This window comes from Rhea americana, unplaced genomic scaffold (assembly GCF_003343005.1).
Source record: "Rhea americana isolate MKP2758 unplaced genomic scaffold, rheAme1 scaffold_308, whole genome shotgun sequence".
In the NCBI taxonomy this organism is placed as follows: Eukaryota; Metazoa; Chordata; class Aves; order Rheiformes; family Rheidae; genus Rhea; species Rhea americana.
The window spans coordinates 361,565-381,136 of record NW_028186433.1 but is presented as its reverse complement, the minus strand read 5'-3'; the positions used below and the strand labels follow the sequence as shown (position 1 = coordinate 381,136).

The 19,572-nt window shown below is 40.0% G+C and overlaps 1 protein-coding gene across 2 annotated transcripts in view; it reads left to right on the top strand.

The window, feature by feature from the left end:
- Positions 1 to 420: 420 nt before the first annotated feature.
- Positions 421 to 19,572, top strand: part of MAP3K3 (mitogen-activated protein kinase kinase kinase 3) — a 42,602-nt gene continuing 23,450 nt past the window's right edge. For both annotated transcript variants that reach the window (XM_085309941.1, XM_085309940.1), the window contains exons 1-6: positions 421 to 438; positions 6,616 to 6,737; positions 7,116 to 7,205; positions 10,823 to 10,863; positions 16,385 to 16,484; positions 17,820 to 17,933. In XM_085309941.1, coding sequence (XP_085166067.1) covers positions 6,642 to 6,737; positions 7,116 to 7,205; positions 10,823 to 10,863; positions 16,385 to 16,484; positions 17,820 to 17,933 — 441 coding nt within the window. In that variant the 5' untranslated portion in view covers positions 421 to 438; positions 6,616 to 6,641. The remainder of the gene's footprint in view (positions 439 to 6,615; positions 6,738 to 7,115; positions 7,206 to 10,822; positions 10,864 to 16,384; positions 16,485 to 17,819; positions 17,934 to 19,572) is intronic.

The following is a 19,572-nucleotide window of genomic DNA, read 5'->3' as shown; positions in this document are numbered from 1 at the left end:
GAGCGGCCCGGCTGCGCTCGGGGGTCGCGGGCCGCTGCCGCCGCGGCGCGGTTTGAATGATCGCGTCCGTCCAGGCCTGCGTGAAGGGGCCTCTGCAGGCCGGTGCCTCCCTGCGGCGTGACGAACACTGCGCGCCTGTAAACCAGACCTTGCTTGCGCGTGTGCGCCGGCGAGGGGGTTGCTGCGGTGGTCCTGAGTTGCATCGCTTGGGGGCTGCGCGTTTGGGGTTTCTTTATGCGCCCCCCCCCCTTAGTGTAGGTTCCTGAGACTCTGCCTCGCTATTTAATCTGTTTGCACGATTCCTACGTTTATATTGTAAATTCATAAAGTAGCGTGGATGTTTCTGAAAGCAGAAGTGAGGCAACTTTGCTTTGTGCCCGTAACCGTCCCGGCAACAGCAACTCCTGCTGAAGCAAGCACGTAACTTGCTTTGATTTTGTAAGTACAACCGACATGTCTAGGTCTGGGAGTGGGCTGCCCTTAGGAAGAGCAGCACAGTGTTGATCGGTCTGTTGTCTCTAAAGGAACCAACCTGATGGTCCTTAAACTTGCTATAGTTGAGAAGGAAGGAGTTGGAGTCCCATTTTGCAGTGGCAGCTGYACGTGTATCGCTGACGGCGTGAGCGCCGAGTGAAAAGCCCACGGACCTTCCGTAGGCTGTTGCACCATCACAGACAGGTTGCTACTGACAGGAATGATCTTATCTGAACTCGCTATGCAGTCGCGATCAAATCTTGTACAGGATTGCGGTGAGCAGGCCGTATCATGTTCTGCTTCCCTTCTATCTTGCTCTTCGTAAACTGATCAGAAAGACGGGGGAACGGATAACGTAGGTGCTGGTGCTGCAGTTTGTCGTGAGCCCGTTGGTGCGGCTGAACCTCTCCGACAGCGGCGCCCTGCACTTGACAGACGGCTTCTGCCCAGAGCTCCTCGGCAGCGTTTGAAATACTGCTGTTTGCTTCTATTACAGAGAAATACGTGCAGACCTGGGAAAGAGAGGGGAAAGCTGTGTTTGGGCCGAAGGTTTGTGGTAGGCCTAGAATGAAATGCTCATTACAGGCCCAGCTGCAGCTGAGTCTTTCCCTCGATCTGCTCTTTTTTCCTGCCTGTGTCACTTCCTTCCCTTGGCTCCCTTACCCGTAACACAGCGCTTAGGTTTTGCTGCACTGACAGCCCTGCTGCCCTGTGGGGGAGGGGAGGAGGACTGAGCCTACAGGTTAGTTCCAGTTTAAACCCTGATTTTTTTTTTTTGTTTGAGTACCCCAAATATACACTACATGTACCAGGTTTGTGGCGAGGCTCTGATTTTTTTTTTATGTATTAAAAAAAAGAAAGGTTTACAGTTCCCTAAAACATAAAGGCATAAAGGCATTTTGTTATTGCTAGGACTCTTACAAAATACCCGGTGTTTCATTTGGTGGCATGTTGTGAAGGATGGAAAATGAAACTTCTTCAAAACTTTTTTTTCAAAGCTTTAGTAGGTACTCCATTTCTTTTCTCAGCTTAAGAAATGTACTTATTGGCCCTGGATCTGTTAATTATTTGTACAGACAATCAACTTTCTATTGTGGCAGCAGACAASAAACAAATGGGTTTTTTTGTTCATCTTTGCCTTTTTAAACAAACATTTGTGGCATCACATCTTCTATTATCATGCTATATGAAATGGCATACTGGTTTATAGGGGTTTACAGACTTCCTGTTTTTACCAATCTGCAGATGCTTTTGCTCTGTTTTTTTGAACTTCATGTTTTTTTTTTTTCAAAACTATTTCCATTTCTGCCATAGCAAATACTGACTTGATCAGACCTGGGTAATAAACCACACATTTGTTGAAATAAATGCTTTATGTGGAGGAATAGCTTTCTCTGTGAGTAGCAGTTCCCCTTTATCGATGTTATAAAAATCCTTGAGTGTAGTTTTTAAAACATGAAAAGCATTTCCTGGACAACATCTTTCCCGCACAAAGCAGAACTGTGTTTCCCAGACCTACTGGAGACCTAGCAAAACAGGGTCTCTCAGTGCGCTTCAAAAATTGCTTATTTTTCATTTGTAGTAACTTTTGCATTGTGTGATTAATGTGATGCTGCTGCATGTACYGCTTTAAAATCAGTCTGTAGAAATCCTGTATTTTGATGGAACTAAAGAAGCATTCATCCTTCTCAAGGTTAAATCCATTACAATGCAAACCTAAATGCAAATGTTTTTTTCATACACAAACTCAGCTCAATATTTGACTTTCATTTTACGTTGAATAAGAGAAATGCTCCTTCATTTCCTACCTCACCAACGTAAGGATGAACTATAAAATAGTATGTTTTAGCAGTAGGGAGCCAATAGCTTAGTGTGAAACTATTAAAAATGTGTATTTGCATAAGAGATTGCAGGATTTCAAAGCCATTATCAATACTTGCTAATCTAACTGCAGTACAATATTGAACCTGAGCTTGCAAAGTGCTGTGGTCCCTTTGAAAGCTGCAGTCTGAAGCTTAAATGTGTCAGATTTTTTAATGTGCCTCTAAGAATGAACGTGTAAAARTATGACARTCCGCAAATGTAAAATGTGCRTTTCCTCGCTTCAGCTAAGTCTCCAGTTCTCTTTAAAACGACCACTAAGCAGGAAGCAAGAGTCAGGCTCAGACACGGTCTTTTAAGTTACTGCGTTGTGAATGTACTGTGGTAACTACAGTCACTGTCGGTATGTGTTATTCAGCATTTGTAGGCAGTGATTCCAGCACTGCTTGTCTTCGCTTACAGCGGTTGCCAGTCCGAGTCCTTCAGCCGCTGYGCTGTGATTCTATCACAAGCCGGTGCTTGGCTGTTATCTAATGAACTCTCTGTAAAACTAGGGTGACACGTTGTTTTTTAATTCTTCCTGTCTGAGATGAGGGAGTTTCATTAACTGGTCATTAAAGTGGTCGTTCTGCGATAGAAAAAAAAATCATTGTATTCAACTGCCGCTGAATTCATATGGTAAACAAATTAGGAGAAAGACACCTAATCTCTCGTTACTGGTACCCTTAGAGGCCATATAAAACAATATGCAAGAGAACAATACGTTAYGTTTTTTAAGGAAAAGTTCAGAAGTGACTTGGACAGTGGGAGTTGGGGAACAGAAAGTGCCTTCAGAGCATCTGCTCAGGGTTCCGTCAGCCTGTTATATTGCATTAAGTGTTCCTATGTAAGAAAGGTTTCAGCATTAACATTTGTCTACACGGGAAACTGAGTATACAGTAAGTGAGATACAGACCTTCAAGTGCACTAGCTAGGGCCTAGATGCTTACCAGATGCTGGCCTGGAGAGTTTAATGTCTCAGTGTATTGTAAAGTCACAAGCTGCCTCGGCTAATAATAAATTTGCCGTGTAACTGAGCTGTAATATACACCAGGAGATACATAATTGGTTAGCTCACTTGTTCACATTGCCCAATTGCTCATAGAAATGAGACTTTGAAACTCATCTGATTTGTATATGCAACTTAGGCTTTGGGATCAACTGCCTATAGCTTGTAAATACATAATAACTTCTGGGTTTTAGTTTTGAGTGGCATGCCTTACCCTTTAGATGCAGTTTCTTACTCACAGACTTATTCTTTGATTGACTTGATTTCTTGTCATGAGTGCTCAGTTATAAACTGCTTTCATAGCTGTTTTGCTTCTTGCCCAAAGGAACCCTGACTGTCTGCCAAGACAAGCTCTTCTTCATCCTCCTGGTATCTGGCCAAACCCAAAATGCACTGTAGTGGAAAACTCGCATCCCAGCTCTTCACAGCATGTTTGGGTGGTAGGCACTCCGGGGTTATGCCGGTCCATAATTTRTAATATTTTGTTGTGTAAAGCTGTGGTTGTTGTTTGCCAGGTGACCGAAAGACTAGGCTTAACATTGAACAAGATTAAAGAATAAGAATAAATTGGAGACATTTCTATAAGGTAAAAGTTTAAACATTCAAATGTGAAGTTAGAAACAACAGCAACAAAAAAAGGGTGCAGTCAGCTACCTGGAACCTGAACTTCATTCACAACTGTATTTTCATGTTTTCCTCCCACAAGGGGTTACTTAGTGCTGAGATAGATCCTAGCAATTATTTCCTTTGGCTGATACGGTTTTTGAAAAGCAACCTCTTGCTTTGGTAGTGTTACTCATACCCCTAGTTTCTTTTGCATGCAATTGGAATTTCAAGGAATACTCTCCCTTCTCCACTGCTACAATGTAGTTATTGTCTTCTCTGGCTTTTCTTGGACAGTAGAGGTTTGGTGGGTTTTGTTTTGATTTTGKTTTTTTCAAGTGACTTTATTTTCTCTGCTCTGCTTTCCCCTTTTTAAGAATTTTACTCTAAATTAACACCTCCTGCAAATGTGTAGGGAGAATTCTTTCCATTCTCATCTGTAGTCTGGCCTGGAACTGTTATTTCTGTTTTTCTGGTAGTGCTCACTAGTGCCCACAAATCTTTGGGCAAATCATTCAATTTATAAAATTTGATTGGTTTTATGCCTTAAAAACTAATACAACACCTTGTTAACATCCTGATAATCTTGTTCTTGGTGATGCGGAAAGAGCAAATGCGATGAATGCAAGATTGCAGAATGGGATGCTGACTCTCCAGATTTGCCTTCAAGTTCACTGTAATTTCTGCATTGCTTTTACTGAAGTCTTGACATGATCAAAATCATTGAAAACAAAACTTGATGGGAATATGGTCATAGTTTTTTAGGGGAGGGGGTTATGGTTAGACAGTAGCTCTTGCCTGCTGAGAATAAAGCTGTCTCTACAGAGAAGTTAATAAAATGTGAGCTGAGTGAGGTAACATCACTGTAATTTCACATACTCAAGACCGTAGCTGGACTAACTCTGCTCTAGTGCTTAGCACTCCCGGAAAGCTGAACAGGGCACAAACTGAAACATTARTGTGATTCCTGATTAGAACATTTTAATTTGTTATCCCCTTACAAATAAGCATATTTTTTTCTCTTCTGCTTCAAAGTTTGTTAGCTTCTAAAGCATGTAGGGAGTGAACGCTATTTGTGTCTCACATGCATCATTTTGGGGCACTGCAAAATTCTAATTTTATTATTCAGTCATTGGTAAATTATGACCCAAGTCTGCTGCATAAAACATAAGCTAGCTTTATAAGAGATGCCTGTAAACAAATGCCTAATATGAAATTGAAGAAATACGTAGTCCTAGTGTGTCCCCTTTACAGAGAAGCCAGTTCATCGTTTCATGTACAGAAACTGTTCCCAGACCAATACTTACAAATGTAAACCACTAACCATCCAAATCGATGTCTTGAGTCAAGAGCAAATACGTAGCCATGGTGAATTTTTGAAATCAGGTTTTTGATTATTTACAGATTAGTCTCAAAAATGCTCATTTGTTTCAACTCAAACATGTCCAACTGATGTTTAAGGACTTTCTGGAGGAAGGAGGTGTCAAGCACTGCACACCTAGATAACTGTCATTCCGGTAGGGATGTGATAATGTCGTCTATGCATTTGCTGGTTTTCATCGTTTTGAAATGTTTCCATCATGCATAAAAAAGTTTTCCATCCCAAACTGCTAGTAAAGTCCAACCAGACTCTTGCAGAGAWGACAAATTCTTCGTTTAGGCTTCTTCAGAGCTGATCTGGTCTGTGGTTCAAATATCATGCCTTTATCATGCCCCTGATATCAAGAAGAATTTATAACTGGGCACAGCACAGTTGCTAAGGAAACAATGCTTTATCCCTGCAAAAAACCCTCAGTCTTGATGTGAAACAGCAGCCTAGGAATACAGTAGGCACAAGTGTGCCAATAACAGATCGTCTAAGTCGTGTTATCTGATGCTGCTTTGTTACAGTGATGGCAGAGCGCCTAGGAGCAAAGTGTCTAGCACAGTCCTATTCTGAACCAAACTTCATGTGCCAACTTCTCCCCCTTATAGTATTGGGTAATTTAGGATTGTTATGCTTCCAAAAGCAAAGGAAGTTCTTTAAAATCGTCACGTCAGGAATCAGCTTCAGAAAGTAATTCTCGTTCTGTATGAGAAGAATATTTCTTACATGCTTTTTTTTCCCAGCATTTTTAAGAGGCCTTGAACTGAACCTGTTGTATTGTACTCTGCCATCAGACAGTGTTCTTGCTGCTGTGCAACTTGAATYGGTTCAGTAGATCCTTAAGTCTCATAAGGTGTTTTTAGACTTCGTTCCAAAAGCTGCTTTGGGGGGAATAAAGAGAAAAGTTTTGCAGAACAGATGTTTACTGGGTTTTTCTTGGCAGAAGGACATCGATTTGCCCTTCCTAAATGACCTAATGGTGATCTAGTGAATCTGTCCAAGTCATGCTGTTTGTTGTGAAGCTGTTTTAACAAAACTAAGAGTTGGAGACATTTGTTCTGAACCTTTACTAGGGCYGGATCCTTTTGCAACTTGGGACAAATTACTTTATCCATCTGCTTACTACTTTATGAGATTAAATTGAGCTTGTTGGAAGTTTTTTATGACTAAATGAAATTACAGTTCATTGGCGAAGTCCTCTAGAAAGGATTGTCTTTCTGTGAACTMGTGGAAAGCAAATGCAGGAGTGTTATGGTTGTTATTCACACAAGCAACTTACTGCTGAAATTCTTGTTGATCACAGACGAACAAGAGGCCTTGAACTCCATCATGAAGGACCTGGTAGCACTCCAGATGGGCCGACGTCACAGACTGACTGGATTTGATACCATGAAGAATAAAGACACCGCTCACTCCAACAAACAGGTAATAGGCTATTTAGTGAGACTTGAAATTGTTACCTGGAGGCAGAAGAGCCAGAATAGATTGACAGGAGATCTGCTGCCTGTGTTCCGTCCTGAGCTTTTGGCAGCTAGTATCACAGTGGCATTAACCCCCTATTCCCCTTGCTCAGGTCATGTTGCTAGGTTGGTATCTTTGTCATTTACTTGTCTTTTTTGACTGAAGTTGATAGAATACTAAGTTTCTCCAGATTTTGAAACCTCTGCCTTCCTCCCACATGAATTTTTGATGGGGTGTGATCTGCGTAGACTAACTAGGAAGTTTACTAAGTGGTTTTCTTGTTTTGCAGTCCATACTGCCTCTTTTTCAAGCAACGGCTAATTATTATTATTACTTTTAAAGAAAAAACAGAATGCCAGCAGTCCACCTCTACTGACCAGCCCTGCGATAACAAACCAGTGTGCCTCTGCAGTAGATGAAAAAAAAATTCCGGTAAGAAACTGGCTTCCAATTCARTATTAGCAATTATAAATCAGGAGCATGTTTTTAAAACTGTGTGCAGCAGCCTTTAAAGAGTTCTTTTAGGCAGGTGTGGGAGGCCAGGAAAGCTTTTTCTTTGCTGACTGTGWCATGTAGCAATAGGGTGCTCTTTTCTTTGCAGTGGAAATGATTAAAAAAAGAAAAAGAGTGAAGCGGAGAACTGAGAAGCAGTAATGCTGAAAAAGAAAAAATATTTCAATTTCTTGATGCAAAAAGAGGCCTCTGCAGTTTAAAGCTGCATACAGCGATCTGTTGGATAAGGAACTAAGGCTGGGCTCGTCTTCACAGGCTGCACGTTAATGTAGAATGAAGCTTCTAATAAAAGGGAGTCATGGTGAAGTTGTTTCAAAAACAGCAAAAGGGATTATCTGAAAAGACAGACTTTAGTGAAACTATAATAGATTTGCTTCAGACAGTGAAAAAAGAAATACCTCTTTACAGGTGTYTGAATAGAGATAGCATCCTTAAAGGGGAGGATTGTCTAGAATTACCCAGTCATGTGTCATATGAAGGAAGGAGATGAAACTAACCCTTATTGGGTAAGGGGATATGAGGTCCATTTTCTAAAAGAAATACTTTTCCCAAGGTAATAAAGTGGCAGGCCCAGTACTTCAAAATTTCTCTAGGTTCACTGTACATTGCTGGAGACTTTCTTCGYAGAGCAAACAATTGCATTGACTTTCTGGTAGAAAGGAAGGACAGAATAATATAGCCCTGCCAGTGTGCTGCATATTATTTGAATAAAGTACTTCAATGCGAAAGGAGCAATTTCAGTCAAGTAGCATTTGTCTATTATTGCCTTGAAGAATTAAGTTAATTGCATTTAGACCAAAGTTAAAAGGAGAAGTTGCCTCTTTCCACTTATCTCCTTATTACAGGCTTAAGCTTTCTGGAGGCAAGCTTTAAAGTTCTTGACTGTTCTCTTCCTTATGCTTTTTCTGCTCATAATCTRCTTGTTCAGCTGGGATCTGGGATTTCCTTGAGCATGTTGGACAAATCCATCAATGGAGTAGTACAAAATCCTTTCCAAATCACTTTGAGGCATAAATTCAGAGATGTCTGAAATCAAAATCTGTAATCAGTCTTTATGATAACCCACTRCAGAAGTGGAACACTAAAACATCAAACTTGGATTGCTTTTTTGCTCATCCCTTAGGACAGCTTATGTGAGCTGCTCTGAAAATTGGTTTTTAAATGCAATAGATTCACTGCACTTTCAGAGGGAGTTAAGAGCTAGATGTTTAATTTCTCTAGATTCTCTCTGAAGCGTAGACATCAAGACCACTTTGAAAACATTTCCTTAGATCTTTGAGAAACAGACATAAATGGCCAGTGTCCAGTCCTTTTGAAAAAATTATCCAGAGACAGATACCAAATTGTGTTGCTGCCCATGATCTTTTTTTCCTTCCTTTTTTTACAATTTAGAATTTTAAGAGTGCAATGAAGTTGAAAGATAATTAGTTTATTTAGGTACCACCCAATTAGAAGATGGGCTTCCATGAAGCCCTGAAAAAATCTTTTAGAGATGTCTGATTTTAACTAAGGTAGCTTTTGTCACTTAGCCATTTCATGACTTGATATATCTTGAGGTCAGGAATTAAATCTAAAAATTACCTTTGCTTAATTTCATCCCAGCAGTCCTATTTATTTCCCTTAGGCTGAACTTCTTAGAATAGCATGGCAAAAAATGAAGGTCTAGAGCCTTCTTTCCAGACAATCCTGGTGTACAGAGATTATTTCTCCATCCGTTATGCCTAAGACACAATTGTTTTATCAGTAGTTGGCTGAAGGGCATCTCTCATAGCTTATTATCCCTCTGCTGTTTCTTGCTTTCTTTCCTTTACTGCTCAATTAAACGAGAGCTCTCTAAATTCAGTSCATTTTGATGTCTGTCTGTAGTAAATTCTTTCTCTTCTCACATCTGAGAAAACATTTTTGGTAAAGTTGGTGTGTAAATTACCCACCCGCAGATTATTGTTGCTCTGATTGGAAAACTCATTTGTCATGATCAATTATGTGCTGGCAGTACTGCTGCAGGAATACTGTGTACTCTCAATGATTGCATGGGTCCCTTTGAACTGCATTCTTGACCACTAGGCCTGCCAGATATTTCCTCTAGCTAAAGAGCATTTCCTGGCCACGTTTTTTTGAAGTTCCTAGATGTATGATTGCCTATTGTCTAAGGCTTTCACAGATGGCTTAATCTACTCCAATCAAATAAATTGTGCAGCAGAAATTATGGAGCCTTATCATAGCAGATTTTTCCCTTTTATTTTTATCTTTGTGACCTAAATTGGGATTTGAACTTTGATCTCCCGAGTTGAAAGTTCAACACRTTGATTCTTTCGTGATACATAGCATCTTCTGAGTTTACAGCATAACGCACAGGTTATATGGTTAGTGCGTTTAACCATCTGTCAGTGTGGACGATGACCCTTTCATACTTTAAAGGATGACAGTTTTGTTGGTAATTTCATAGTAAAGGTTGAGTTTCTGCAAACACAGATACTATATCTGTTTCAGTTTTCTGCTCAGAAAAAAAATCATGCTTGCTTTGAGAATGCAAAAAGAAATTTAGTTCAGACTGATGTGCTGTTAGACTCCGTTTCAAACTTTTCCTATGCAGTATTAAAGATAGATTAAACTTTTCATATAGTTAAAATATATATCAATGTCCTCTATTTCAAYGACAAATAATAAAAATACATTATTTTTGCACCTTTCCTTCTCTTTCTCCTCCAGCACTTTCTCTGTTGTTCCTTCTGTTCCTCATGGTTCTGTGTTCGCATGTCATCCTTTTATTGTCCACACTGGCTGCTTCATCTTCCATGTGAAGTTACCAGATTTATTGCGCTCTGCTTAGTCTTCTGAGGAATTTAAGTGTGTGAGAGAGAGAGAAAAGGAATTTACCTGTTTATCTGTTTGTTATATATGCTTGTACATCGCAAGAATAAAAGGAAGAGCAAAAAAAATAGCTATTCTGTGTCACAGATATAATGAAATAGTCAGATTAGTTGGGTCAGGTATATTTCTGCCTGTTTTGTACRGCTTGGCAAACCAAAACAACTGCAAATGCACCATAGTTCAGCTCTATATCCATCCAGATACAGATGTTGTGTGAAATTCTATGTGAATAGAATTAATCGTTTAGTACATGCAACTTGCTGCCTATAAATTCCCCATCTTCATTGTCTGTAATGAGGAAAAGCATGCTACCTGCAGATTTCTTCTACCTAGGACAAGATAAAAAGAARGAACAAGTGCAATGTTGCTTCCCTGATGACATCTGCTAGCAGAATAAGCTGGTAGTTGGGTTCTGTATAACGGAGGCATTCCATGATGCTCCTTTATTTTAAAATCAGATGAGAGGGAATTTATTAATAGCAAGACAAGTGGTTGAGGTAGGCTCTGGAGAGGTAGAAGAAGAGTTAAGCAAAGGTGATGCCTACTGCTATCACAAATTGTAGTAATTTGTGTGAGGGCCTTGAAATTATTATATGGTGCATTCATATGCTCTTCTATGTCATAGTGTTTCATAGCRAAGTAACCTTTTGTTCTCTTTTGTGCAGAATGATGTAAGGATAAAGTTTGAACATAACGGGGAAAGACGGTAAGTCTGTCTTTGCTACTTTGTCTGAAACTTTTTRTAGTAGAGTAATTGGCTAAGGTTGAATCTCTGTGGGCTTCACTGATGTGATAAATGCTTTCTGCTCTGTAACAGGCACACTTCTGTGAGTTCTTAAAACTTTTTTTTTCTCTGTATGGTATTATATGCTTTATCCAGGATGGAATGGAGGTTTTTTCCTTCTGGGAATTTCATGAAGCTATCTCCTTTCTTCCTCCGTACCCTCAGGAACTTTCCTTTCCTCTTCTCACATTTATACTTTCAGGACTCTGAAGCTACAATGGTTATCGAATTCTGATCTGGGACCTTTATTTATTTATTTATTTTGTTTCCCTGCGTAGGTGTGTTTGTCTCTCTTTTGGGACACGCATGCAGTAGTAGGTCAGGGAAGAAATAAAATGAAGCATACTAAACATCTCAAGGTTTGCTCATTGATTGCCTATGAAGTTTTGCAAACTATTAGCAGTACAGAGTAATATGGAAGCTCTATGGTCTGGAAGAGCAATGCTGTGTCCCTGCCATATCTTCTAAGCTTGTGGTTTGGGAATTCTTTTTTTTAACACTTTTCTCTAAATTCAGAAACAACCCTTTTCCTTTCCTTGTTGCTGAATGAAAAACACATGTGATAGTGACAAATGTTGCCGTTCAAGGCAATGATAAACTGGTTATACACAACTTAATTTTTAAAAATTCATGTGTATCATACAGCATTTTTTCTTTGATGTTTTTCCGTTGTATCTACTGATATGGGAATTGCATTGATATTAAAAAGTCTGTCCAGCCTAAAACAAATTCAGTTTGATGATCTCTTTATTTTAGATACGTTCCCTTTTTGTTTCATTTAACTAGAAACAAATGAATCTGACCAAACTAGCTTCATTGTTTTCTAGTTTCTCACTTCCTGATGATCTATCACTATTACTATCCTGCCATGACTGAGCAACAGATACGGCACAGGAAGATTTTTCATTGGCATAAAAGTTTCCATGTTATTTCCTCTAATACTTGGTTTTGAGACACTTCTTTTCCAGAAGACAGAACTGTATTAGCATTTCTGTGTTACAGTATTGTTTCCAATGAATAAAATTTATTTAGGTCTTTCTTTCAGCCCCCCTTGTAGGGACATGAGGATCTTTTTGCTGAAATGAAATACCTCACACACAAGTAAATCTAAGCATTTTGTAAGTTGTGTGATTCCATGTACACAGAAGATCATGCCTGAAGTTTAGAGCCACTTAATCACATTTATAAGATGCTAATACATCATGGAACTCTTATTTTTCCTGTCTACACAGTTCAGATATGATTAGTAGGTGCATCTTCAGTCACAAACCTTTTTTTGTACTTTTCTTGCACCTTGCTAAGGGGCTTTTTATTTATTGTTTTTTCAGAGGCGATTGCTGATGTGCTCTTTGACACTATTGGCTCTCCCTTGGCTGTTGCAGTAGGTTATAAAATGTGCCTCCATTCTTGAGAACCCCACAGCTTGGGCTGGTTGATCACTTTCTTGAAGTGCCAATCTGTCCTTCGTAAAGGTCTTGTAAAAACCTGTCRTACGTTTATCGGTTCTTGAAAAGATGACGTTTATCACCAAAAAGGGACAGATTTGATTTACTATATCAAGGTGAAACTTGTTTGCTCAGAAACAGTTTTAGGAAATTAAATAATGAAGCAATAAAGCCCATTGTTAATAACTGCCTAAAACTTTGCTCCGTTCCTAAAGTCAGTTCAGAGTTTCTCTGTTATTGATGCGCAGGCCTCAATTTGAGGTTATATTTTAATGCGCACGCTCCCTGGTGAAATRAAGCTTGGAGCACAGTGCCAGTGTTACTTACAGCTCGCTATTAATGTAGGAGCAGCCATAGAATGCAAATGTTGTATCAGCGGGAGTTCCTTCGGGGCTTAATGGTTGCTTAGAAGTTTCAAATATGYCTCAAAAAGCCCCTTATTTCCCTTCTAATTGGGAGGAAATCTTGATGCTGTTATAACTCTTGAGCGGCTGTGGGAACATAAGGGAACCTGCAGGCTTGTTTGCAGCTTCTTCAAGAGTCGTCTTGAGCCTTCTTTGAGGGGGGGAAAAGGGATCGTGATGTTATGTTCCATTTTCCTTTCTCTGAAGAAATTAATTGGATTGTAGTCATGAACTTACATGTTATTCCTCATGGACATCCTGTGAGAATCCTTTGGTTTCTCCCTTCCCAGACAACAGTTTTAACAAGAACTTATGGTTTCACGATATCTTGCAAGAAAAGAAAAGGAAAAGGCATTTTTATGTTTGATACTACCACAGTACAAGTGGTATGCAGATATCCTAACAGCATATTACCAGCAAAGGTTACCGACTGGGCTGCTTAAGCGCCCCAGTATCCTCTTTTGTCAAATTCAGGGATTTTTGTTATAACAGAAAGGGGGAAGCATTGTTTTCTTGCTAGAGCAGGTATTGGAGAATAACTGGTAAAATTGTCCTCAAAAATTGAACTGCTCTGCTCACCGAAGTCCTGCGTGGTGAATTCGCTCACTAAGAAAAATGGGTCTCGTCGGCGCACGGGCAGAAAATTCAGAAGTCATCATAGCTGTCGTATGCTGGGGTCGTAGTGAAGTGAGGAGAAGAATTGGCTGACGGTGTCAGAGGTGTTGTGCGCGCTACAACAGAGCCGCTGTGACATGTCACGGTTTCTTGTGATACAGCGTTCCGACAAAGTAAGTCGGAAGTGGAAYCTTGTCACCGTCGTACTGTCATCTTACCTGTCCTCTGCCTGAGTGAGCACATTTAAGATGGCACAGAGCTCAGGGGAGAAGAACGGTTTTTCTGAAGTACCGTTAAAATGAAAAGGTTGATTGTGCGTTAGTCTAATTATGCAGTTACGCTTGCCTGAATTCCCCATTCCCAAAGTGGTATGCAGTTACAGACAGCAAGCTTGCACTGAGAATGTAAGTGTGTGTGCTTGATTTCAGAGGAGCTGCCAGATCTAACCACAAATATTAAGGTGGTCAGGCAGGAATGGGCTCCTTAAACCCTGAAGTCCATGATTTTGTGTTAGAAGAGTGCACAGAGTTTTTAAACTAATAGAATTTGTGGCACCTGAGAACAGCTCTGCTTTTTAATGCATTGAGTATAGAATGGAAGCCTTTATAAGGGACTTCAGTTCAGCTGAGAGCCAAATTACATTTGTACAGTGCCAGAGTACTATAATTTCATGGACGGGTTTTTTAGTARTATGTAGAAAATGTTATTGTGGGCTGCTTTTTTAACAAGGACAATTATTTCTAAATAGCTGAATGTTGTAGGACTGGCAGCAAGATGAACCCTTCCTGGGAAGGCGCCGAGGAAGCCAGCTAACTTCAGAGCTATTTAAAACAAAAGCTGCATATAGAGAAAGGATACTGAGTGCTAGCGAAGCATGCTGGATTGATGTTTTGGAAAGTGAGTCTTCTGTCCAAAAGGCAGGTTCAGCAGAAACTCTGTGAGYTTCCCCAGAGATGGTTTGGGATTTCATTGAACTGAAGGAGTTGTCCCTGCAAACAAGACAGGTCTTGAGTTTCTGTGGTCCGTTCAGGTTTTCCTATTTCAACCTCATGGCAGAATTGCCAAGTGATGCTAAATAATTGCAACTTTTATGGCAATTCTTGAGCTGCAAGGAGCTGCACTGAAGCAGGTTGTTCCAAGTCGTAGTCGTGTGATAAGCAGCTAACTAAGAGAGCGGTGCACCAGCTTTCCAAGTGGTCARTCGCTGTTGACTGTATGCCAAAGTTGTTTGTTTAGCCTGCCAGAGGTCAAGAATCAGTGTGATCTTTTGGCCCATGGAGAAGCTGATGGTGAGAAATCTAGGGGAAATGAGCCCAAAGGCAGGAACAGATATCCATCTGGGCCTTGCACAGCAGAAGGAGTCAGAGTGGATTTCTGAGACTCTGGTTTGCTAAAATACGGTCTAAAATACGGATTGTAAGCCATAGTTTACATTTGAATCCTTCGATTCTTGACCCAGCATTGCATTTTTCACTTGCTGATTCGTGCCCTGAAGAGAGGGAAAATAGACTTTTTTTTCATTGCTGTCAAGGTAGTGACTTTCTGAATACTTGGCAAGTTCCTACAGAAGAACATTCCAGCAAAATAAACAGTCGTAGAAGCTTTGCTGAAACTTCATGTTGCTTCTTTGCCTAATGCCATATCGTTTTTATTCCTAGACAGGCAAAACAATCATAAATACTGAACAGAGAAAACTATACTGTCATTTTCTGAAAAGCATGACTGTGCTGCAGGATTTTGCAGGGTTCCCCTAGGATGGCTCTGCCAGTTGCCATTTGGATTTCTTGCAGCYGTTTGTATACATTGGTCTCAAACTACCTGTCATTCATCTGACAAGGAAATAGCTGACTATTACAACTAGTGTGTCAGAAGGTCTGGGCTCAGAGAAAGCAATCAGGATAATTTACATTCATGCAAGCTTTTTTGTGTCAAATAGTTCGTGAAGGTGCCCGGAGGTACATTRCTGATGAACACCCAAGAAAAATACCTGTGAATTTCATTTGAAATGTTTCTCGTCTGCTGAGGTAGGGAGGAAGCATGAGAGGTTGAGACTGATCTATCTCATAAAAATACTCTATATTWTTGCAATGTATTCAGACAGGTGTGCGCTGACATCACAGCTGAAGCAATCTCTAGGTTTTGATCCATCAGGCCTTTGTGGTTTAAACCAACAAAACAAAATTAAAAAAAGAGAAAGAAAGAACTACAAGTGCTAACAGTTGCACATGGTTAGATTTGACTTCAGCTCTTGACAAAAGGTCCGTGCTGCATTGCGTGGGGTTTGAAGGATAGCTGCAAAGACAGTGTAGTGAGCCTGTGGTTCGGGTGTCTGAAGATCTCTGATTTGAGCGTGGAGAACGGCTACTGTGGAGTGAATGTCACAGACCAACTTGGGGATTGCAGGTTTTCGGATACCTTTGTGTGCTCCTGCTGATACCATCRCTCAGTAATTCAGGACTAATGTGCTGTGAGAGTGTTTGTTGAAACTTTTCAATTTGAAGGCATTTTGCAAAATTTTAGGAAGCGAGTTTTGAGTTTAGGTACTGTCGGATTTAAACCAAATACTTTTTTGTTATTTGGGCCTGCAGCTTTCAATTTGACTCTCACTAAATGTATTTTTGTCTTGTGTTAGGGGAGGAATACTTTAAGGCAGCACATGTAGTAGATTTGCATCCTCTTATGCAGAAGCGATTTACTCAATGAAGGATACATATTTATCTATGCAGAAACAAAAGCATTCTATTTGAAATCTCTAGTTGAATAATTCTGAGGTTGACTATTGCATTCTGATGAATAGTTTGCAAAGGGACCAAAATCTTGCTAAAAAAATTAGTATCAATTCAAATTAAAAAAAAATCATTACCTACTTGAGAGTGGAAGGAAAACATTCAAATGTTTTTTCTAATGGTTTTTCCATCTAATTTGATTGTATGGTCTGGTACATATCTTAATTCAATCAGTGATTCCTTTTCCTTCCAGAATTATTCCATTTGTCCGTCCTGTGCGCTATGAAGACGTGCAACAGAAAGTGAAAACAGCCTTTGGCCAGCCACTGGACCTCCACTACATGAACAATGAGGTACAGAGGGTTGTAACCAATGCTCAAAACACGTAATGATCTCTCTAGATGACACCACCTTTCACCATGCCAAATTCTAAACCCTAAAGTTTAGCTTTCAGTTTTGCCCTCTAATAGGAACCATAACTGAATCCCTCTGCTCCCAAGGAAAACCTTCTGATACTGACAAAACATCACGCTGGTGTCCGTCTGTGCTACAAACATCGRTGTCTTGCTTCATTCTCCCAGTGTTGTTTGGGAGACTCCCTTAGGGAAGCACAAAAGGCATTTGAAGTACTTTGACTGCTGAAATCAACTGCTGCAGGCAAATACACACACAATCCAAGGACCATAGGCAGTCCCAAAGTCATTTCTTTAGCTGTCCCATAGCAGGGGGTTGAGACTTTCTGTTTGTCTCATCTGTTTGCTGACCAGAGGCAGCCATCTAGCCATTTGTAACACATCTACCTCCTGCTGGCTGCAATGTTTTCTGCTTATTGCCCAGCTGGTATGCAAAAAATGGGAGTTAGAGCACAGGACAAGCTATCTGGTATGTGATTCCAGAGGGGAGTTGTGGGCAATGGTTGGTAAAGAAAGTGGCATAAGAAGTAGCATATGTCACTAGGGAACRGGGCTGGTCTCTGTTAATAATAGCCTAAGGTATTTTCTTGGCTTAATCACTCCGGRCACCCTGGCTTTTTTGTCATGGTTTTTGTCATGGGGTTGCACCACCACCACCACCACCCCCCCGCAAATGTTGGGGACTGCAGCCCTCGTGGAAGGGATGCAAAACCCCATTCAGCAGCAGAAATCTGACAAAAATGAAATTAAAGTGGTTCTTTAGCGTTAATAACTTATTCACATTTTGAGTTGTGGGCTGTAGAATAGAGGGCCTCTGAGCATAATTTCATGAAGTTTTATTAGCAGTCTTAATTCTTCTCTGATTTATCCTCTAAAAGTCTTAATCTTCCTTGTATTCATCTCTTATCTGAAAGCAGTTTTCACTTGATCATTGGGTCTGGATTCATAAATATTCTGAGGCAGTGTTCTCATCAGAGAGACAAGAGCCTGTCTGTGACTTGATCTTTGTAAGCCAAAAATTCCAATAGTAATTAATCTTTTTGTGGATACTGCCATAGGGAAATTTGCATAGGGTCAACCAAGCTCTGGTGGTGTAGGAGGAAAAGCCCTTATTAAAAGACAGTATTGTGATGAAACTTTGTGGGATAATTGAGCAATGAGAAACTTTATCTTATATTCTGATTTTTTTCTAATGTTTGCTTAAATTACTGTTACGCAAGTAGACTCATAAATTTTTCTGTCTTTGCTTATATTTTTTCTATTCTATATTTACAGTTATCTATTCCTTTGAAAAATCAAGATGACCTGGATAAAGCAATAGATCTCTTGGACCGAAGCTCTAATTTGAAAAGCCTCAGAATATTACTACTGTCTCAGGACAGAAACCATGTAGGTAACACTTTCTGTGACACTGCAATAACAGTAAAGGCTTTTACATTTAAATTCTGAAATGTAGCAGTATTCTGCTGCAGAAGGGTAGTATGAATTAGTAAGGTTGCTGTGCTTCACACAAACACACAAACGCGCGCGCGCACACACGCACACACACACACACACACACACACGTTTATCCTATTTGCTTTGGCTAAGCTATAGGTATTGGATAGTTTTGTGGGTTTTTTTCCCCCTTCCTTCCTCCTCTCCTCCCTCCATTTCAGCAGGTGTTTAGAGACTAAAACATTAAACAGAGATTTTTTTTTTAAATGTAATTATAAAGGACATTTATCTAGACTACTCAATGACAGTATCCAAAAAGCACTTAATGAGTTTGGTTCACAGAGAGCTTTTTATAGTTTTGATTGATAGCATAGTGTCAAAACTGCTTGTAATAATCTTGTCTTTAAGAAAGCATAAGTCTTTCTTGAAGACATGTTATTAATACTTTTTTTCTGGATGAGAAACCTCAGGACACTTCCTAATGACTTTCTTCCTATCTGTAGTTTACTGGTCTGAATCCGGCCTTACTCTGTAGAAATTAAGTTGCTTTTACCTGATGATGAAGCATATTCACAGCTAAGATGAATTTGATTGTCTTGTTCACTTTCCTTTGGCACAGGGAGCTGTGGCAATGAGTTTCAATGTCATTTTCACTTTTATGCAGAAAAGATCATAACATCAATAGTTGTGTCTTTATGTGAGGCTCCCAAAGCTGCCTGTTTCGGAGAGTGAACTGAACTGAGAATTGAGCAAGGCAGAAAGTGTCGGAAGTTTCTCTTATTGCTGATCTGCAGCTGGARAACTTTGTCAACTGAGACTGTTAAACCTATGTCTTCTATCAGCYTTAAGGTCATACAACTTTTAAAGCCAAAGACCTTGATTGCTTAGATATTTTATTTGCAAATTGCCAAATTCTCTTGAATCGTATGACACAAGAAGCTACCCTGATCTTGAAAGCTATGTTGATAGCAGCTTGTTTCGGCCCTTTTCATGTTCTRCAGGCTAAGGGCTCAGGTCCCTGGAAGAATCACACCTGTAATTCTTGGAACTATCAAGAGAAATTAGATATACTTCTCATTATTTTTGAATTTGCTAATCCAYGTTAATCGAAATATAAACACCTTCAGGTGTATTAACAGCACTTTCCCAAATGATTGAATGCCAGAAGCTGGAAGGATATAGGAGAGGGGTTCGTGCTTTTCCTTGTCCTATGCCCTTTYCCTACACATTCACTACTGGCTGTTCTCAAGACAATACTTGGCAAGAGGGACTTTGATCTGACCTAGTATAGCCAGACTTATGTTCTGTGTTGTCAGGAAATGCTCTGTAAAAGGTGGCCTCAACTTTTGCTATGATACTGTAAAACAATCCTTTTTTACAGCCCTCTAACTTCAGTGTCTTCAGGCTACAACATGGATGTTAAATGATACTATCCAAACTTCACACAGGCCAGCAAAGCTGTCCTACAATAAACAGTAAATCTCTTCCCTGCACCAGCCAGTAACCAGTACTGTGGTGTTGGCCTTTTATTAGCTGTTTTTTCCTCTCTTGCTCAAAGCAGAAACAAACAGCGAAGTTTTCAGTAAGTGCC